The sequence below is a fragment of the Rhinatrema bivittatum genome, chromosome 11 (genome assembly GCF_901001135.1).
Source record: "Rhinatrema bivittatum chromosome 11, aRhiBiv1.1, whole genome shotgun sequence".
In the NCBI taxonomy this organism is placed as follows: domain Eukaryota; kingdom Metazoa; phylum Chordata; class Amphibia; order Gymnophiona; family Rhinatrematidae; genus Rhinatrema; species Rhinatrema bivittatum.
Genome location: NC_042625.1, coordinates 46678474 through 46701473, shown reverse-complemented (window position 1 = coordinate 46701473; position 23000 = coordinate 46678474). Strand labels below are relative to the sequence as shown.

Genomic DNA, 23000 nt, shown 5'->3' with positions numbered 1-23000 from the left:
TATCGCCTGGACCTACAGGCCCGAGGGAACGCCGTCTTTGCACGAGTGGTGTTGACTGGACCGCAGGCAGCCTCCCGCCCTGATAGGGAGTAGCTTTTGTACATTCCATTGGTCCTGAGTCCATCTGGCTACACGCAAGGAAATGGAGCAATTACTTACTTGATAATTTCCTTTTCCTTAGTTTAGACAGATGGACTCAGTTATCCCTCCCTCAGCTGCCCAAGATCTGTGCCTCGAGTCCTCCTGTGGAATGGGCTTTGAATCCAAGGGATCCATGGGTAAGTGTTCATCCAGTCCCTAGATTAAGGTACCTATATTATTACTGGAGTTCAATGTTTATGGTTGGTTGAGTACAGTTACGGTTATCCATTTTTAATCTTGTTTTAATCATATTTTTAATTGTCTTTTCACTGATATGTCCACGGTGGCTTTTGAAGAGAATATTGGAGAGCTGAGCTCACTACAGGGGGGTATATGTAGGGTGACATCAGCTTTGCAACCTGGCAGGGGAGTGTAACTCATTGGTCCTGAGTCCTTCAGTCTACACTAAAGAAAATGAAATTATCAGGTAAGTAATTTCTCCATTAGAGCTAATGAGAATATTTTGTAGTGTATGCTTCCACTGCCTGGCATCTGATTGCTATCATGCTTGAAACACTGGAGATAGTTTAAGAGCAGTCTTTGCTGTGTGAATATTTTAAGTCTTAACAGAAAACCTGTTGTGTATTACAGGAGTGCGTAAGAGGTTTGGGATGGGGGAGAGAATTTAATTTTGGGTAATGCTAACATTTTTTCTTTGCATCTTTTATTTTCTGTAAATGTATTCTTATGTTTTTGCCTTATTAATATGAAATAAATATTTAATATTTAAAGCTAAATTTGATCAAGTTATCTGGAAACTCTCTTTAGATATTGAGGAGTTTAGAAGCTACTTGGAAAAATGCTTTGATTTTGAACAAGTTACCGTGAAGAAGTTCAGAACATGGGCAGAGAGGAGGTTGTTTAACCGTGAAATGAAGCGGAAGCAGGCGGAATTTGAGAGACCCATTCTGCCTGCCAATCAGAAGCTGATCACCTTATCTGTACAAGATGCTCCTACAAAGAAAGGTGAGTTGTAACCTGAAACTTATTTGTGCTGAGCTCCTAAAGCGTAGGGAATATATATTTTTTCCCTTTATGATTATTACAGATCTAGCATTGTAAGAAGCAGATAATGTTAATACAGGAGGGGAAATAATTGAATTGCATTATATTTTGAAATTTTATCCTAATTTAAAAAAAGCCAAAAAACCTTTTTGGCATAGTGAATGTTTGACAATAACACATGGCTAGACTTTTGAATTAAAAGTGGCTTTGCAATTCTTGCTGCAGTGGCAGTCAAACTGTTTAAGAGGATTGTACCAGTCTCTCCAGTACCCTCTTGCATGGTTATTGTAAAATGCTGTAATGAAAGAGAGTCCTGAAATAGCACTTAACCAGTAACTCTTTCTGTAAGGGCTCTTAAAATATTTGCTAAATAGAATTCAAAAGTATATTTAACTGCAGTTTTTATGTGGCCATGTTCCATTTTTGTTGCAAGTAGTTCCCCCCCCCCCCCCCCCCCCCCCCCCTCATTTTTTCTAATTCTTTGGCCTGCAGCTGCAGCCTGTGCAGTAGGTAGTATATTATGGTCAGTTTAGTTAAGCACAGAAAGTCTTGCTAATGACATCAAATACTTGATTTACAGTTGGATTTTGTTTTGATGGTTTTACACTGCTAAGTGGCAGGCCTGTAGAAGCAAGAATATTTTTCAGCTTCCTGAACTTCTGTAGCACTGTACACATGACATTTCAGTGTGCTGTATATGTTGAGAATTTTGGAGGGAGATTTAAACGTGAAAACATCTGGTGTTCAGTTTAGACTGTCCAATTCTTTTCATCTGATCTGTGACTACTGCAGATTGCCTTGTTAGGGGATGGATTTGAAGAGAAGCATTTCTCAGTAGGATTTTTATTTGTGTGTGCAATATAGGAATATTTATTTATTTTTCTATACCAGTGTTCGATTTTACATATCACATCGGTTTACATTCAACCAAAAGCAGGAAATCGGGCGTTTCCTTTGTCTAATATATTGAACATTTGTCTAATACATTGAACAATTGTAACATGGAAGTGGTTAACAAGGGATATGAATGGAACATGGAAATGGTTAACGAGAGAGAGGAACATTAATGGATGTCAAAGTGAAAGGAACTCTTAACATATTGTAGGCAGGCGTAGGATTTACGTCTTACAGTTAGGACAAGGTGGAAGAGCTTCCATTTTACAGTGGTCAGGCCCAGAAATAATCTTACATTGGAGTCTCAGTTGTTAGTGAGAGGTTAATAGAATAGTAAAGGGTGTATGTCGGTTGATAGGGGGCTGGTTGTTGACTGGGCTGTAGGGGGTTTGTTCTGGAATGGGAGTTCGGTCATGTTATTGCAGCGAAGGCTTTAAGAAATAGCCAGGTTTTAAGCTTTTTCTTGAAGGATTGGGGTGATGGGTCTGTTCTGAAATCTGTGGGGATATTGGTTCTTACCTGCTAATTTTCATTCCTGTAATAACACAGATCAGTCCAGCCTCCTGGGTTTTATCTCCCTACCAGCAGATGGAGACAAAGTTTCTGACACTGCCACTTTAACCTTGTGTGCCACCTGCAGTTCCTCAGTATTGAACTGTATCAAAGCCTAAGATAACAAAATTCATCAAAAACGTTAATATTTCTTTCAAAACTGCATTATAGAAAAAAAAAAGAAAATAGACTGAACAGATGTTTCTCCCCTTCCAAAGATCGGGTGGGTTCTGGCCTGATCTTTGGTACTACAGGAACAAAAATTATCAGGTAAGAACCAATTTTCCTTTCCCTGTACATACCCAGATCAGTCCAGATTCTTGGGATGTCCAAAGCTCCCTACTCTGGGTGGGACCTGGAGAGTCCACTCGCAAAACACTAGCCAAATGATTGTGAATCTGTATATTTCTCACATCCAGATGATAATGCTTCATACTTTTGCAAGACAAAAGGGACCACATTACTCCCATCTTAAAAAACCTTCACTGGCTCCCTATCAAACATAGAATCCTTTATAAAACCCTTTCAATAATCCACAAAATCATCAATAACTCTACTCCAATTGACCTCACCATTCCTTTACAGCCTCACACCTCCTCCTGTCCAACTAGACTAGCCCAGAGAGACACCCTAAAGGCCCATCCTCTCAAAACATCACTAAGTCGAAGAGCTCTTTCCACCGCTGGTCCTAAACTTTGGAACTCTCTCCCACCAGACCTTAGAATTGAACAATCAGCACCTACTTTTAAAAAGAGACTCAAGACCTGGTTGTTTAACCAAGCATTTCCTTAACCCCAACAACCAAGCTCTTAACCTCATCACTATCGACACCAGCCTCGACATAGTCAGTACCAGCAATTATACCAGCATTTATACTCATTTTCTTTAAAATTTATTGTACTTAAATTGTATTTAAATTATAATTCCCATGTTCATTTTAATTTATTATTATTATTTATTATTTATTTATCCAAGTTCATCCTACCTTGTTCATTGTAAGACATTATTCTATATATTGTCAAGTTATTTGTTGCAATGTAAACCGAAGTGATTAGTAACTATGTTACTAGAACGTCTGTATATAAAACTGTCAAATAAATAAAATAAGACAACTTCCAAGTCGCCACCCTGCATATCTCCTGTGTTGAAACAAGTTGAGCCTCCGCCCACAAAGCAGCCTGAGAGCACATCGAATGAGCATGTAACCCCTTTGGAACCAGACGACCCTTGGATATGTAGGCCCACCCAATAGCCTCCTCAAGTCACCTTGCAATGGTAGTCTTAGATTCTTGCAAACCTCTCTTCGGAGCACTTCCTAGGACAAAAAGATGATCCGACCTTCAAAAATCATTAGTAACTTTCAAATATCTTAATGCCCTGTGTGCATCCAAAAACCTAAGCTCCCGCGCGTTATGTGTGCCTGAGCTTGAGACCAACATGGAGACGGCAAATGTCCCAGAATCCTCTGCTATCTTAGCCTTTCTGGCTATGTGAACTTTAAATGCCCTACCGAACCTGACCTGCAGGAATTCCAAGGACACCTGGACAGCAGTTAAAGCTGGCGACAATTTGTGGTGCCTAATTATAGGGTCACAAAAGCAGAAGGCAACGGTCAGAACCTCAGGCTAGAATGTTGGCTACAGGAGCAACTGTAACAGGGGCATCTGTAAACACGGCACACAGCCTAAGATATAACGATTGCCCTGAACAGCAAGATTTTAACAGAACAAAGTATTATCTAAAGCGTGATGGTAAATGGGCCCCAACTTGGAGAACTGGTCAGGGTAGTTTAGGGATACTCATCATGCTGTTGACATGACAACCTATGTAAATGATTCTCCAGGTGGTCACATAATTTTAGAATTTCTGACCTAGTACTGTTTTGTATTTTACCTAGAAAAGAAGGATCAGCTCATGTATACAACGAGATGCTGGTGGTCAGTGTGTCAGAGAAATGGCATCCAGCATCTCCCAAGAATACTTATATTGTTCAATAAAATGTATGCTTTCTACAAAATCTGTGTTCTTGTATTCCTGGGTAAGCGTCATAAAGCTTAACTTTTGGTGCTTAACAGTGTGAGGAGCAGAAGCGTCCACATCTGGAAAAGCTGGAAGCTCTACTGTCGTCTTCACTTGAAACGCCAAAACTACCTTCGGTAAAAAAGAAGGTACCATATGCAAGGACACCCCAAGTCAGAAATCCTAAGAAACGGATCACAGCATGACAAGGCCTGTAACTCGGAAACTCTTCTATCCAAACAGATCACCCCAGAAAAACAACCTTAAGCGTCAAATCCTTCTGAGTGGTTCAAAAGGAGCCTCACACAAACTCTTGAGGACAAGATTGAGACTCCAAGTGGCCCTGGCACTCCTCTAGCTGGACAAGTTCTTCTACTATCCCGAAACCGGGAACGGACCTGAAAAAAACCTCTTGCCTTTAGGTTTATCCTAAGGCAGTCTGTGTACCTTATTCTTGCCCAAGTTCTTCATCAACTGCTATAAATCCTTTCAAAACTAAAGTTTACCTATAAACACTGAGAACTTAACTGCGACTTTGGTTGCAGACCACTTGTGCAACCATAATAGTCTCCTGACCGAGACTGCAGGCACCATAATTCTTGACTACGTCCTTACCAAGTCATATAAGGCATCTGCTCCATAACCAACTGTCGCATCTACATGCTTCGCCCTGCTTGCTTAGTCGCTGGAACTTGGATGACTCTCCTGCAGCTGTTGAGCGTAGCGCAGACAAGCCCACTCACTGGTCTATAGCTTCCCAGATTGTCCCTGGAGCCCTTTTTAAATATTGGGGGTTACATTGGCCACCCTCCAGTCTTCAGGTACAATGGATGATTTTAATGATAGGTTACAAGTTTTAACTAATAGATCTGAAATTTCATTTTTGAGTTCCTTCAGAAACCTGGGATGCATACCATCCACTCCAGGTGATTTGCTACTCTTTAGTTTATCAATCTGGCCTACTACATCTTCCAGGTTCGCAGTGATTTGGTTCAGATCATCTGACTCATCACCCTTGAAAACCATCTCCGGACCTGGTATCTCAACATCCTCATTAGTAAACAAGGAAGCAAAGAATTCATTTATTTTTTCTGCAATGGCCTTATCTTACCTAAGATCCCCTTTAACCCTCTCTGTCATCTAACGGTCCAACTGATTCCCTCACAGGTTTCTTGCTTCGGATATATTTAAAGCTTTCATTATGAGTTTTTGCCTCTACGGGCAACTTCATTTCAAGTTCTCTTAGCCTGCCTTATCAATGTTTTACATCATCGTCTTATCAACGCATTGAAACTCTGGAGCTCTGCCTGCCTCTGGGACCTGCAAGTGGAACAGGGAGCATTTCAGAGAATGCCACCCTGGAGATTCTGGATTTCAGCGTTCTACCTAAAATCCTACATTTGGCTTTCAGAATCTCTTTCATACTTTCCTAGGTCATTGGTGCCAACATTACACGACAACCGGCTCCTTCCCAGCACTGTCTATAATCCTATCTAGATGACGCGTGAGGTCTGCCACCTTCTCACCAGGCAGGCAAGTTACCAGGCGGTCCTCAAGTCCACCTAGCTATCCACATTTCTAATAGTCACCAATTATGATAGCCAACTTAACCCTTTCCTACTGTGCAGTAGCCCTGGGAGACTTGTCCTCAATGCGACAGGACAACACATCACCTGGAGAGCAGGTCCTTGCTACAGAAATCACTTCCTGCTACACCAGGATAATGTTCTCCAATTGGGAGACCTTTCTGATCCAAGATATGCATCCTAGGGTTCTGAAGGAACTCAGAAATGAAATTTCAGATCTCTTAGTTAAAATTTGTAACCTATCATTAAAATCATCCATTGTAGCTGAAGACTGGAGGGTGGCCAATGTAACCCCCAGTATTTAAAAAGGGCTCCAGTGGCGATCCGGGAAACTATAGACCAGTGAGCCTTGACGTCAGTGCCGGGAAAAGTAATGGAAACTATTCTAAAGATCAAAATCACAGAGCATATAGAAAGACATGGTTTAATGGAACACAGTCATCATGGATTTACCCAAGGGAAGTCTTGCATCACAAATCTGCTGCATTTTTTTGGCGGGGTCAATAAACATGTGGAAAAAGGTGAACCGATAGATGTAGTGTATTTGGATTTTCAGAAGGCGTTTGACAAAGTCCTTCATGAGAGGTTTCTAACAAAACTAAAAAGTCAAGGGATAGGAGGCAATGTACTTTCATGTATTACAAACTGGTTAAAAGACAGGAAACGAGAGTAGGATTTAATGGTCAATTTTCTCAGTGGAAAAGGATAAACGATGGAGTACCTCAGGGATCTGTACTTGGACTGTGCTTTTCAATATATGTATAAATGATCTGGAAAGGAATACGACGAATGGGGTAATCAAATTTGCAGATGATACAAAATTATTCAGAGTAGTTAAATCACAAGTGGATTGTGATAAATTGTAGGAGAACCTTCCAGGACTGGAAGATTGGGCATCCAAATGGCAGATGAAATTTAATATGGACAAGTGCAAGGTGATGCATATAGGGAAAAATAACCCATCCTGTAGTTACATGATGTTAGGTTCCATATTAGGAGTTACCACCCAGGAAAAAGATCTAGGCATAATAGTGGATAATACATTGAGATCTTCAGCTCAGTATGCTGCAGCAGTCAAAAAAAGCAACCAATGTTAAGAATTATTAGGAAGGAAATGGTGAATAAAAATGAAAATGTCATAATGCCTCTAACACTCCATGGTGAGACCACACCTTGAGTACTGTGTACATTTCTGGTCACCGCATCTCAAAAAAGATATAGTTGCACTGGAGAAAAGGTACAGGGAAGGGCAACCAAAATGATAAAGGGGATGGAACAGCTCCCCTATGAGAAAAGGCTTAAGAGGTTAGGGCTGTTCAGCTTGGAGACGAGATTGCTGATGGAGGAGGGGATATGATAGAGGTCTTTAAAATAATGAGATATCTAGAACGGGTATTTATTGTATTTAAAAATTCTTATATGAGGAGGAAGTGATGTCACTTCCCGTGTCGGCAGCTTAAACCGGGAGCTCCCCAACCCGCTGGAGAAAAATGCAAAAAAAACGCGTTGTACATCCGACTACAATCGCGCTACCTGCCGCAGATTTCGGGGGAAAACACACTGCACCTCATGGCGGCGAAATGGAAGGTTGTAGACTTCCAAAAATTTTCATATCAGAAGGGAGAAGAGCCTGATGCTCCGGAGGGGGACAAGATGGCGTCTGGCGAACTGAAGGACTGAGGAGCTGCGCACAGCGTGCATCCGCCCAATGGAAATGACTGGCCTACGCGTACAGAGCAAAGGGAGTGGTTCATTGAGCTCCGGAGTGACATTAAAAACTATAAAGCTGAAGTCACAGCACTCTGTGCGGAGCTGAGGGAAGAAATCTGTGAGCTTGGGCACAGGACTGAAGCTGTGATACAAGCTTGGACGCCCACAAGGAGTACTGGAAACAGATGCAGACCACAACCAAAGATCTGCAGGCCAATCAAATACGGATGGATGACAAGTTAGAAGATCTGGAGAACCGGAGTCAACGATGTAACCTCAGTTTCCATGGGATTCCTGAATCCGAAGCCAATACGGACTGCACTGACGTAATACAGCAAATCTGTGGACATCTCATGGAGGGCAGTGGTGCCGAACCTACTGCTACGCAGTTGGACTCTGGCATAGAGAGGGCCAACAGAGCTTTGGGGCCCAAAATTGGTAATAGACCATGGGATATCGTGGTCTGCTTTCACTCATTTGCCTACAAAAAAACAAATAGCAGTGACGGCGAGGAAGCAACGCATGTGGCAGTGGGATGGAAATGAGATCTTTATATTCGCAGATCTATCTACCACTACCTTGAAGAAACGTCAAGATTTTAAAGCGATCACTAGCGCCTTGTCTACGGCTCAGATTCGCTACCGCTGGCTATTCTCCTTTGGACTGGGGTTTGTGATCAAAGGAGCCACGCACAGAGTACGCACCGTGGAGGAAGCAGCTGAAATACTACGTGCGGCTGGAATTCCTGTCTCCCTGCCTATAAACCCTGGAAAATCCTTATCACCCCGTGAAGATTTGACCCGCTGGCACAGAGTCACGAAGGGGGTCAGAAGACTTCAGAGGACACAGGAACCAGCATTGACGGCTGTGGCACCTACTTGAAAAGCCCCGTGGACTTGAGCTACGGGTCACTTACTTCATATGTGACCGGGTGGAGGTGCTTCACTTCAGAGACCCAGAATGGAATAGATGGCTGTACAGCTAAGAATATGGTTTGATGGCCACAGTTTTGTGGTTACAAAGTTACTTAGACTTGTTCAATGAGGTTGCGGGAAGGGGTGGAGGAGCTGCTGGACTGCAGACATGGGAAACTCCTCCTATGGTTACTGGGAAGTGCAGATAACTTCCTGGGGAGAGGTGGGGTGGACGGGTGTGGGGAAGGGTAATGGAGATAGTGTCTAATGCAATGATGTTTTTTGCAAGGGATGGGGGGATGGGACTTGTCTGGGATGCTGGAAAGCTTGGAGAAGGGGAGGGGGTGGACAGGTGGGTTGGTATTTTTCGAGAGGTTTTGCTGACTTGGCTTCTGGGAGGAGGCGTATTTGACAGATTGCTCTAATGGCTGACTTTAAATTTTTATCTCTGAATGTGAAAGGCCTAAATTCCCCGCGAATTCCCCCCAAGCAGATGTAGTATATTTACAAGAAACCCATCTTAGGCAAAAATATGAACACCTAATGCGATCTGATAAATACCCCCATCAATTTTGGGCAGCGGCGCCAACGTCGGCCAAATTTGCTGGGGTGGGGATTTTGTTACATAAAGACTTTCATCATGAAATACTGCGCATAGAGCCCGACAGTAACGGGTGTTTCCTTTGGGTGACAGTGAAGGTAGGGGAGGAAACGCTACCTCTACTTAATGTTTATGGCCCCACGACCCATAAGGAAGAGTTTTTTAAAACCCTGCGTTCCTTCTCCGCTGGCAGGGTCCATGGGAATTTGATAACAGGAAGGGATTTCAATCTCACCTTAAACCCCATGTTGTATAACTCCTCTGGTCGTAGCGCCTACCCTAAGAGGACATGAGCTGCCTTAAAAAGCTTTATGGCGCTAGATGTATGGAGAATTCGCCATCCCAAATCCAGGAATTATACCTTTTTTTTTCCCACCCTCACGATTGTCACTCCCAGATCAATATGTTTCTGATTAGCAAACAGCTTATGACCTCTGGCCTAGATGCCAGCATAGAACCTATATTATGGTCGGACCATTCACCTGTCTGGTTTACTCTGAAATCTAAGGATCCCGACACAGGGCAAAAGTTTTGGAGACTTAATGACTCTCTCATTGGAGACCAGGACTTTGTGAAGCAAGTTCGGGAGGAAATAAGAGATTATATGCAGCGGAATGATGTGGGAGACATTAAGGTGGGGGTATTATGGGATTGTCTCAAGGTGGTTCTCAGAGGCACATTTATTGCTCGAGGATCCCACCTCAAAAAGAAAAGGGACAGAGAGCGAAACATGTTACTCACTACCCTTAAACAATTAGAACAGCAGCACAAATCTGGGGGCAAAATTTCGACTCTCCAGGGTAGTTTGCGGGAGGTGCGCAATAAAATCCTAGCTCTGGATGCGGCAGTCATTGCCCATCAAATGGAACTGGCCCACCATAGATATTTCGAAGGGGGCAACAAAGCGGGGCACTTTTTGGCTCGCACCCTGAAGAGCAGGCAGGCTCAGGCCACGATAGTAAAAATAAAAGATCCAGATGGGGAACTTCTCATCACTAATAAAGCAATTCGGCAGAGATTCCATCAATTCTACTCCCAACTGTATAGTGCCGATCCACAAATACAGCTTCAAAGCATAACCGAATACTTATTAGACACACCCTTACCGGGGCTCATGGCAACTCAGCGGGCTTTCTTAGATAAAGATATCACAGCCGGCGAAATAGAGGATGCAATAAAATCTCGTAAACTAGGCAAGTCCCCCGGCTTAGACGGCTACACCTCAATTCTATAAAACATTCGCACCCCAAATTACTCCGTTATTGGGGAGGTATTTTAACTCTTTGAAGTTAGGGGTGGAGATCTCCCCAGTAGCTAATACAGCTGGTATTACCATATTGGCGAAACCGGAAAGAGATCCCGCACTATGTGGTTCCTATAGACCCATATCACTGATTAATATTGACGTTAAGCTATTGGTAAAAATTTTGGCAATCAGACTTAATGGCTTCATAGCTCAACTTATCCATCCTGATCAGGCGGGTTTCATCCCCGGCTGCATGGCGGCTGACAAAGTCTATAAAATCATAGACGCCATGTGGTTCATTTAAATAACAAGGTATTCCAGCACTTGCTCTGGCTGCGGATGCGGAGAAAAGCGTTCGAGGTGGTGCATGGCCCTACCTGTTTCGGACGCTAGAAGGCATGGGATTTGGGGAACATTTTTTGCACTGGCTGGGTCAGTTATATCACTCTCCGAAGGCATGCATCAAGGTAAATGGAGGATATTCTTCTGCATTCACTATTGAGAGGGGCACCAGTCAGGGCTGTCCACTGTCCCCGCTTTTATTTGCTTTATTCCTAGAGCCCTTTGCTATATGAGTGCGTCAGAATGTTGACATTCAGGGTTTGAATGTGGGGTGCTTGCACATGAAGTTATTATTTGCTGATGACATTTGAATTCTCCTCACTAAACCCCTCATGTCCCTACAGGCTATCTCAAGGGAGATGGAGGACTTTAGCGGGGTGTCTGGGTTCTGCATTAATTGGGACAAGTCTGAGATTTTAAATATTAGCATCAACTCCCTGGGCACGGAAAGATTGCGAGGGGCATTTTGGTTTAAGTGGGCGAGCAACAAATTGAAATATTTGGGAGTGTATCTCAGTGCAAGTCACAATATGTTCACTCTTAACTATGACACGCTTTGGCAGACAATCTCTAAGGATCTCGTGGAATGGAGTCGCTATCAGATTTCCTGGTGGGGGGCGCATGGCAGCGGTGAAGATGACGGTACTACCCAAATTTAATGTATCTCTTTCAAACTCTGCCGATCAAGGTACCCGCTAAACAGCTAGCGATCTGGCAGAAAAAAATTATGAACTATATCTGGGGGGGGGGGGGGGTAAACGCTCACGTGTGGCTAGAAAGGTGCTATATCAGGCTAAATACCAAGGGGGTCTTGGTGTTCCTGTACTTGCCTGCGTGACTACTTAGCGTCCCAGCTTAAAAAGATCATAGATTGGCACTGCCCGCTATCTCCAAAATTATGGGTGCTGTTTAGCCAGGAATTACTGGGAAAAATATCACCTTGTTTTAGACTTATGGTATCAGGCGGGGGACCGTCTCTGGAGAAAAAGGGAATACTATCCTAGCACTTACCTTTACACCAATAAATTGTTTACTCCTGGGTTTGATAACAAGGCCTTTCAGGCATGGCAGGATAAGGGGATCACGACCTGGGGTCAGTTATGGGGAGCGGATAAAATGAAGACATTTCAGGGTTTACAAGCAGAATTTGGGTTACCTGACCAGGCTATCTTTCCATATCATCAAATACAACATTTCGCAGTTTAAGGCCATGTTGAGTGGGCATCTCACGAAAGAGGAGACGGATTTTGAAAAACTGTGTTCAAGGGCTGATCAGGCTACCAAGGTAGTTTCTATATTATACAATATGCTGCGTCCGAAGGATCAACCACAGCCTACTCATATATTAGCGTGGGAGCGGGATCTTGATCAAGCAATAACTCCTGGAGAGTGGAAACTAATTTACAAATCCACAGGCAAAGGCTTCATAGCTGCCACTCTAACGGAGAATGCTTTTAAATTACCCTATCGCTGGTACTTGTACCCTACTAAACTCCACCTTATGGCAAAGACCTATAGCCCCTTATGCTGGAGGGACTGTAATACACCTGGGTCGTTTTTCCGTATGTGGTGGGACTGTCCGGCAGTCCGCACTCTATGGGATGCTATTGAAGGCTGGCTCTTGATAATGGGGGTAGTTGGGGTACTCTCACTCCAAAGCAGGCTTTACTAGGACTGCCAAGGCAGGGGGTACCAAAATGTGCCAATATGTTGATAGGTTACGTATGCACTGCCGCCAGATGTGAAATTGCAGAGAGTTGGACAGCTAAAATCCCATCAGGTGTTAAAAGAAATACAACAGATAGACTCAATCTTTTTATTAACACAGATATCAGCACACAAACACAATACACTTCCCCGGTTCACAGAAATATGGAAGGTCTATGAAGTCTGGAAGGCACAGGGTTTTGATACAGGCGTTCACCAGGGAACTGAAAAATAGGCATTTACATTCATACTTAGGGCACAACCCTGTCTGAAGTTAGGCAAACCTTGACAATACATATAGTTACTTGGGGAATTCTACTCTAGCTTTACCCTACTATAAGTCGGAACAGCGGGGGAGGGGAGGGTGGAGGGCAGTATTAGTTACGGGGATTACGGTATAGAGCTCGAGTGTACCTATGGCAGATAGTACAGAGTGAACTAATGTTGCTAGGACCCTGTACAATGTGATCCTACTCCGTTTATCATTTATCTGTTATAATGTGAATTGTACTATAATAACTGGTCTATGTATGAGTCCACTTTACTGTTCAATGTTTACATGATTGTTTACTTATTTCTGTTATCACACTCAATAAAAAAGTTTTAAATTAAAAAAAAAAATTCTTGTATACCGCCTATACAATTTGGTTAATTGATCTATGCAGTTTACAATTTAAACCATACATAAAATTCAAAGTAAGACAATTCAGTAAAAACAGAAGAAACGAGTAAACAGATTATATAAATAAAAACATAAATAGGGTACCTAAGAGCAACCTTAAAATTGAGGTATTCGAGTCGGGAGGAGAAGGCTGGTGAATTAACATTTCCTGCTGCTGTGGACTCCGGGGGTAAGCGGTGGCTTGCCCCGACGGCTTTCTTTCATCATCCGCAGTGGTATTTTGTTTTAAGGGGGCGTTTCCTGGAGGAGGCGGGACCTGGACTTGAAGTTTAAATGCCAGCTTGCTGCGGCGCACGGCTAAAGCCGCGCGCGCTTAAGGGGCACACAGCTAAGCAGGGCTTTGCCGGATCTTTGCCAGGGATTTGTCAGGATGCTCAATATTTGGATGGAAGTAAAAATTTCCATGTTAGAAAGTTTATTTCAGGTATGAAGTTTTATGCTTCTCCATAAGGCTCCTAGAAGTGGAATTTTTGAAATTCAATTTTAAATTTTGCATTCTAACATCCAAAATCAGCTTGACCTATATATTTCTTTAAAATGCCACACACAAAAAGGAAGGCCAAGTTAAGGCCTCCCAGTGAAGTGGCTTCAATAGAAACAGGACAAAAAACTGTTTTGGATTGGCTAGACCCTCAAAATTCCCCAGGAGGGCTGACCGCATTAGGAGAGGCATCGGAACGGGGTGTTTCTCCTCAGGTCAATTAAATTTTCCTAGCGTGTAGCAGATGGACTCAGGACCAATGGGTATAGTGTACTCCTGATAGCAGTTGGAGACGGATCAGATTTCAGTCTGACGTCAGCCCTAGTACATATACCCCTGCAGGAAGTGCAGCTCTTCAGTATTTTCCGTCTCCGTAGCAGTTAGGGACTACCTGCACGCTCTTACAGCGAACGAAGAAAACCCAAATTCAGAAGAAAACCTACCTCTACAGACGAGCCCTGCTCTCCTGCGGTGATACCTTCGGTTCCCTCCCCCAGTTGAGAATTCCCAAGGTGATTTCTGTGGTCCCTCGGAGGTAAGCCTCCGTCCGGTGGCCGATCCGCGGCCCCCGATCTTGGGCGCGGCTGAGAGGCAGCGGGTGCATCCTCGAGCGTGGCGGTGAAGGTATTTGCCCTCTCCCCCCCGCATCCGGAGACCGCCCGGAACGAAACCGGGAAGTGCCGAAGACAAGGTAAGGTAGAAATCTTCTTCATAGACTCCGGTCTCCGAGGTTCGAGGAGTCGCACTGGTCGCCGACCGGGACCAGTGCCGCCGGGTTGATCCGCCCTAGCAGGGCCAGGCCTCGGTTAGATCCAAGGGTCCTCCCACGTGGAGACCCTCCGAGGTGGTCGCCATATTGCCCGCGTGGTCGCTGTCGCCATTTTGGCCCTATTCGCCACTCTGTCCGCTGTCTTGATCCGGGCGCACAAAATACATGTGTGCATAAAGTTACACGCACAAGTGCCGTGTGCATAAGATATACGCACATTGCGCGCTTACTAGGCTGGGCGCATACCTGCGACTTGGGCGCACACAACCCGCCGCACATCTTAGACGCACCGGAGCGCATAAGGATTTACACGCCTATATCCATGGCACCACTGGAAACGGCGCTCAAGGCCTCTGCCCAGCATGCCACATCAGAGCCGCACAAAACGAAGAGGCAAACGCCCTGTGCGTTCAATGCAAGGAGGCCCTGGGAGATCCAGTCCCACCCAGGGCCGAGTACTAGCTCCTCAGTGAGTACCCCGGACCTAGCAAATTCCAGCGGGACACTCCCTCAAACGGGGACCCCACACCCCCTAGCTTGGACCCAGCGTCTATCTCATGGGTGGAATTCTTCAAAGGTCTACACACCTTCGTTCACATGCAGACGGAGCCTCCGGCTAAACAGCCACAGCCTCCACCAGAAGACCTTTATGCCCCAGGCCCCTCTAGACCCAGACAAATGTTTCCACCACCCAGAAGCCCCACCTACAGGGACACGGACAACTATGAAGAGGAATCAGAGCCCCTAGAAGAGGGGTAACTCCCCCCGGGGACAGAGCCTCACCGAACCATGAGATGCTTCTTCACAGAGGACGAGCTCCCAGACCTGGTCACCTACAGCCTGAAAGAGCTTGCTATCCCGGGCACAAGTGCTTCGGGGGAGCCTAAGACGAATCCCCTGCTAAAGGGACTCCGCCAGACCTCTCGCCATTTCTCTCTGTTACAAGCCGTCCAGCAGCTAATTGACCTGGAATGGAGTGCTCCAGAGTCCACATTCAAAGGGGGACGAGCTATGGCAGCCATATACCCCCTGAACCCAGCGGCAAAAGACCTTCTGACATGCCCAAAAGTGGACTCCATGGTCTGCGTGGTCTCGAAGCGCACTATTATCCCAGTGGAGGGAGGTGCAGCGCTCAAAGATGCTCATGACCGACATCTGGAATCCATCCTTAAACAGTCCTTTGACGTCACCGCTATGTCCCTACAAATAGCGGCCTGCTGCACTGTGGTGACACGTGCCTGCCTGTCACAGACCAGGAGCAACACCACTGGGGAAGCCATGGAACCAGCAGTATCATTCCTTGCGGATGCTGCTTCCGATCCGGTGCGCACAGCGGCCAGAGGAGTGTCATCAGCTGTGGCAGCCAGGAGGCAACTCTGGCTCCGAAGCTGGTCAGCCGACACATCTTCCAAAACGCGACTCACAAGGATGCCCTTCAAAGGATCCCTCCTGTTCGGCAGTGAACTAGAGAAACTGGCTAACAAATGGGTCGAGTCCCCATTGCCGCGACTACCGGAGGACAGGAATAAGAAAGACGAGCGACCCTTCCCCCAGTCCTCCAGGGGCAGAGGTTCACAGCGCTTCAACCCATACAGAAATAATTATCAAGCGTCCCGCCCTACAGGCAGGAACCAGTCCTTTCAGAACAAACTCAACAAAAGGGGAACCAGCTCTGGTCCAGGCCCCTGCCGCACCCCACAATGAGATTTAGCCGACCCGTCCAAGGGAAGAAGCCATAGGGGGCAGACTAGCCCTATTCTACTACAGATGGGTAGAGATAACTTCGGACAAGTGAGTCCTAACCATCATTCGAGAGGGGTACTACCTGGATTTCTTACGAACCCCTCTGAACAAGTTCGTGGAATCTCCCTGCCACGACCCCTTCAAGAGGGCGGCAGTGGAAGCTACACTTTCCAGACTACTGGCCCTCAAGGCCATAACCCCAGTACCCCCACAAAAAAATACTGGGCATTATTCCATTTATTTTATCGTCCCCAAGAAAGAGGGGACTTTCAGGCCCATCCTGGACCTCAAGTCAGTCAACCGCCACCTGAGGATTCCCCGCTTCCGCATGGAAACCCTACACTCTGTAATAAGGGCGATACAACCAGGAGAGTTTCTCACATCCCTGGATCTTTTGGAAGCCTACCTACACATCCCGATCCATCAGGAACATCAGCGCTTTCTACGCTTCAAAATCCTGGACCATCACTACCAGTTCCGGGCACTACCCTTCGGGTTAGCCACAGCACCCCGGACGTTCACCAAGATTAGAGTGGTGGTGGCGGCAACACTGAGGAAGAAAGGAATCCTCGTACACCCTTACCTAGATGATTGGAATGCAGGTCAGCCATCTGAGCCAGGGAACAAGACTATCTTCACCAACCTGGACCCTGCTCACCACAGATGCCAGCCTATGAGGATGGGGGAGCACACTGCGAGGAGCTAACCGCCCAAGGGCAGTGGAACGCAGAAGAGTTGGGCTAGAACATCAACTGCCTAGAAGTGTGGGCGGTCAGACTAGCCTGTCTACGGTTCGTTCACAGACTCCTGGACAAAGCGGTCAGAGTAATGTCAGACAACGCCACAACAACCGTCAGGGGGGAACCAGAAGCCAACAGGTGACTCTGGAAATAGACCCCCTAATGTCATGGGCAGAAGTAAATCTCCAGGAGATCTCGGCCGTCCACATCGCCGGGAAAGATATCATCACAGCAAACTACCTCAGCAAAGAAAGTCTAGACCCAGGAGAATGGAAGCTGTCGACCGCAGCGTTCCAAATGATAGTGAAGCGGTGGGGAACACCAGACATGGACCTTCTGGCAAACCGGTCCAACGCCCAAGTTCTCAGGTACTTCAGCCGCAGGCGGGAACCTCGGTCCCAGGGGATCGATGCCCTGGTACAGACCTGGCCACAGGGGACTCTATTATATGCCTTCCTGTCATAGCCCCTATTGGGCGCAATCATTCACAAGATACAGCTACACAGGGGACTAATACTTCTGGTGGCCCCGGACTGGCCAAGAAGACCGTGGTACGCAGACATGAGAAGACTACTGGCAGGGACCCCCCCGTGCCGCTGCCTCCACACAGAGACCTGCTTCAACAAGGGCTGATCCTCCACGAGGATCCAGCTCGATTCTCTCTTACGGCCTGGCCATTGAGAGGGCTCGCCTGAGAAAGAGCGGATACTCGGGGGCTGTAATCGACACCCTACTCTGAGCACGCAAGTTCTCCACATTTTTAATGTACATAAGGATTTGGAGAGTATTCGAAGCCTGGTGCGAAGACCACGACATCATACCACGCTCAATTAAAGTTCCCGTGATCCTGGAATTCCTGCAGAACGGGCTACAGAAGGGTCTGTCCTTCAACTCCATCAAGGTATAGGTGGCCGCATTGTCATGCTACGGCCCCAAGAGCGAGGGCGACAGTATAGCTTCTCACCCGGACGTTTCACGCTTCTTGAAAGGAGTCCAACACATCCGCCCACCACTAAAGTGGCCGGTACCTCTTTGGAATCTCAACCTGGTCCTGGATTTTCTAGCAGGAACATCCTTCAGGCCCCTCGGAGGTCTGTCCCTCCGCCTGTTAACTTTAAAGACAACATTTCTGCTGGCAGTCTGTTCAGCCTGCCGCATTTCAGAACTAAAAGCACTGTCCTGCTGGGGAGCCATTCCTCAGGCTCACCCTGGGAACCATCCAGCTACGCATGGTCTCCTCGTTCCTTCCCAAAGTGCTGTCACACTTCCATCTTAACCAAACCATCTCGTTACCATCGCTGGATGAGTTGAAGAATTCGGAAGAAGCTCGTAGTCTACGCCACCTCAACATCGGCAGACTCCTATCCAGATACGTGGAAATGTTGGAACCCATACGAAAAACGGACCATCTATTCGTCTTTCACAGCGGGAAGAGACAAGGGGAAGTGGCCTCGCGGGCAACCATAGCCCGCTGGATCAAGGAAGTCATCAGGGCGGCCTAAGTAGAAGCAGGCAAGCCACCGCTTTTACAGGTCAAGGCCCATTCTACTAGAGCCCAGACAGTGTCCTGGGCAGAAACCAGAATGCTGTCACCCGCCGAGATTTGCAGGGCAGCGACATGGTCCTCCATCCACACCTTCTCCAGATTCTACTACCTGGATGTTCAGGCTCGGGAGGACACGGCATTTGCAAGGGCAGTACTAAGTGGGTCACGGGCAGCCTCCCACCCAGTTCGGAAGTAGCTTTTATACATCCCATTGGTCCTGAGTTCATCTGCTATACGCTAGGAAATGGAGAAATTACTTACCTGATAATTTCGTTTTCCTTAGTGTAGACAGATGGACTCAGCATCCCACCCTTGGCTGCCGTTACGCATGGAATTTCAAATGATTCAAGGGTAAGCCATGTTTTCATTCACTCAGAACACCCACCCTACCGGGTGTCTACTCTTTCCGGTTGAGTTCACTGTGGCGGTCTCCAGCTATAGCCAATTCAACCAGTCAAGTTAATCAAGTTATAAAGTTTAACCAAGTTATGAAGTTATTCAAGTTAATCAAATTATTCAGTCACACATATATCCACAATGCTTTTCGAGGAGAATACTGAAGAGCTGCACTTCCTGCAGGGGTATATGTACTAGGGGCTGACGTCAGATTGAAATCTGATCCGTCTCCAGCTGCTATCAGGAGTACACTATACCCATTGGTCCTGGGTCCATCTGTCTACACTAAGGAAAACGAAATTATCAGGTAAGAAATTTCTCCATTATAATAAACTGAAAAAAAAAAACCACCAGGCTGGGGTGGGGAGAAAAGAATAAAATTACAATCTCAGCTGATTGCCCTGTGCTGCGATTGAGTGCTGCCTTCTTAGCACTGTGGGGCTGGAGAGGTCGCTCCTGCTGCAGTTTCCAGCCTGTCAGGACTCTGCTTTTAATAGCAGCATACAGACTATCTTGTGCTGTAACTGCAATGTGTGCTGTGGGTGGGGGTGAGTCAGCATGTGTGTAAGAGTATGAGAGAATGTGTTTGTAAGAGAAATGTGTGAGAGCAAGAGACTGCTCAGGAGAGTCACTAGTGTGTGTGAGAGAAAGATTGGTCAGGCAAGTGACTGGTGTGTGTGTGTGAGAGATTGGTCAGGCAGGTGACTGGTGTGTGTGAGTGTGAGAGATTGGTCAGGCAGGTGACTGGTGTGTGTGTGTGTGTGAGATTGGTCAGGCAGGTGACTGGTGTGTGTGTGAGAGATTGGTCAGGCAGGTGACGTGTGTGTGTGAGAGATTGGTCAGGCAGGTGACGTGTGTGTGTGTGTGTGTGTGAGAGATTGGTCAGGCAGGTGACGTGTGTGTGTGAGAGATTGGTCAGGCAGGTGACGTGTGTGTGAGAGAGATTGGTCAGGCAGGTGACTTGTGTGTGTGAGAGAGATTGGTCAGGCAGGTGACTGGTGTGTGTGTGTGTGTGAGAGAGATTGGTTAGGCAGGTGACTGGTGTGAGTGTGAGAGAGATTGGTTAAGCAGGTGACTGGTGTGTGTGTGAGAGATTGGTCAAGCAGGTGACTGTGTGTGTGAGAGATTGGTCAGGGAGGTGACTGGTTAGTGTGTGTGTGAGCAAGAGATTTGTGTGTGTGAGCAAGAGAAATTGGTCAGGCAGGTGACTGGTGTGGGGGTATGTGAGATAGACTAGTCATGGACCCTAACGAAGAAGAACGTGAGGACAGAGCTTCAGCAGCCCTTGCAGCTTCTGCTATGTGCTATTGGCCTACAATGGAAAGGAGTACGAGAGTTACTGGAGAGGGTAAGTAAAGGTGGCTTTTTAAGTTTGTTTCTTGACTGCCATTTTTAGTTATTAGGTATTATGTGATGTCTGCTGTTAGAAATAGTTTATTGGTGTTTGGAGAATTTGAAAATAATTTTGAAAATTTTTAATGATTGGATGTTCCATTTATCAGTTGTTTTGAAACATTTATTATATTCTATTTTTAGATTATTTTATATTTCTTGGAGATTTGGTAAATAGAAATGTGGAGACAAAAACTGAACTGGAAACAGCAAGAAGCCAAATTCTGTATGCAGTAAAACAACACAAAAACAAAAACATTAGCTTTATGATCACTTTATTCTGTATTTGAGGGTCTGTCTGTGTTCTGCGTGTGTGACCCAGCTAAGGGTGTTCTGCGAGCTTATAGTTTCTTGGTAGGGATCTCTATAACAGCTTGGCTTGTTCTGTTTTCCTAATAGGAGATGTTATTGGTGTTCAGGACCTGGTGTAATTTTTGCAGTTCTGCCTTTTCATAGGTAGGGTTGTTACTGTTTGAGTTCAGTAATGCAGATGTAACTTTGTGCACATTAGTTTGTGTACATTATTTTAGATCCTGGTAGGTGTTATATTTTTGTTTTGCACAGAATGTAGAGTGGCTTTTTTGGGTTTCCATTCCAGTTTCTGTTTCCATATTTGTAATTCGTGGTCTTTCTATACTTGAAGGTTGATTCTATGTGTGTGACAGAGGTGAAGTATTTTACTAGCATGTAGGCATTTGTATCAATATTATTTGTTGTGTTTTCTCAATAGAAAATGCATTGGTGGTAAATTACTGTTTTTTCATAAGGAGGTCTATTGCACCTGGTAGGAGAGAGTGTTTATGTTGGGTGTTGCTGTTATTGAGATGTCACCAGAAATATCTTTTTTTTGTATGGTAAATTGAACGGGGAATGTCCTAGTTTTGCTCTGCACCCATTGTTGGGGGTCGAGGGGGTTCCTGTGGAATGCAGAGTGTTTGTTTACATTTAGCCTGGTGATAGCCACATGTTCAGTGTGTCACACATGTGTGTCCGGACCAAAAAAAGGTTGAGAACCACTGTGCTAGAGGATGCTTCTTGCCTGGACTGTATGCTGGGTGGTCCAGGAATGGGAGTGGCTATTTCCAGAAGGGTGGCCATGCTTGTGTGTCCCTAAAGAACTACTCTGCAGTGGAAGGTGATGCTATAGTTGAAGATGTGCATAATTGCAAACAGGCTACATTCTGATGCAGGAAGTGCAGCATTTCAGGATGCAGCTGGTGGCAGTGTTGCACCAGGCGCTCTGGGAGCAATGTATCTACTTGAAGCCTCCTTTGTTTAGTCATACTACAGCTAGGTGGTGTATGGCTTGCGTCATAGGAGCCATTGTATGGTTCTATGTGCAGTGTAGCACTCAAAGTTGGCTGTCTCTCTCTTTGCCAAAGTGGTTGCAGCTAGTAGGCAACTGTGATTGGCCAATTGTTCGATAGTTTTCTTCTCAAAATGTAGTTTAATAAAGATTCCTTTAAGAGCACCTTAGTCTTGGAGAAGACTTTGAGGAGAAAGGATAATCAGCACTTCCTTAGTTTTGCAGTGCAGGATAAGCATTTTCAGTTTGAAGTGCTGCCTGTTGGACTAGCTTCTACCCCAAGAATCCTTTTGATAGTGACTTTGATGTTGTGCAAGGAAGTACTCCTGGGGAAATTCTGTGCACAAAAACTTAAAATTCTGCAAATTTCTGCAAACTTTATATTGGTCAAAATAACACAATTTACATGACAGTCTTTAAGTAGATTTTAAATTAATATAGAAAAAAGTTATTACTTAAAGATGTAGGATTTTAAATATTTTGAGCAGAATTTCCCTAGAAATTCATTGTAGGAGTGTCCTTTCCACTCGCTCTCCCTACTCCCCTGGCCACTTTGCCCTCTCAGGCCCCAAATCCTCCACCTGCCAGTATCTCTCCCCTCCACTTTTAGGCTCAACCCCTTTCACTCTATAGACACTCCTGGAGTTTGACCCCGTTCTCAGTACTGCCCCTCACACAGGCTCCCTCTGTCCCTCCTCCCTCACACATGCTCCCTCTCTCTAGTGTACATACTGTGTACACTAGAGAGAGGGACACAGTACACTCTAGTGTACTGTGTACACTAGAGAGTGTGGACAGTGAGGGAACCTTCATACAGGTTCCCTCATTGTCCACACACAAATCCCCTCATACAGGGTCCCCTCATACAAGCTCCCTTTCTCTCTCATGCATATACCTTCAAACAGGCTCTCACATATACACATTCCCTTCACACAGGCTAGCACCCTCACATACACACGATCCCTTTTTCATAGACACCAGCTCCCAATCTTTCTCACACAATCAAATTCCTTCACAATCTCCTCATATAGGCTCCCTCTCTCTGGCACCCACACTCAAGCACACCCCCTGCTCTTACACACCCCCCGCTTACCCTCCCTGGTCGCTCTCACCTACCCCGTACCGCCCCTGCCCTGCGCTCTTACCTACCCCCTTCCTCCCTCTCTCATCCTTCCCCCTCACACCCCTCCCATCTCACACACACACACACCTCTCTACACACATTCAT

The 23000-nt window shown here is 45.7% G+C and overlaps 1 protein-coding gene across 4 annotated transcripts in view; it reads left to right on the top strand.

The window, feature by feature from the left end:
* Positions 1-23000, top strand: part of DGCR8 (DGCR8 microprocessor complex subunit) — a 220167-nt gene that overhangs the window by 57624 nt on the left and 139543 nt on the right. For all 4 annotated transcript variants that reach the window (XM_029571937.1, XM_029571935.1, XM_029571936.1 and 1 more), the window contains exon 6: positions 910-1107. In XM_029571937.1, coding sequence (XP_029427797.1) covers positions 910-1107 — 198 coding nt within the window. The remainder of the gene's footprint in view (positions 1-909; positions 1108-23000) is intronic.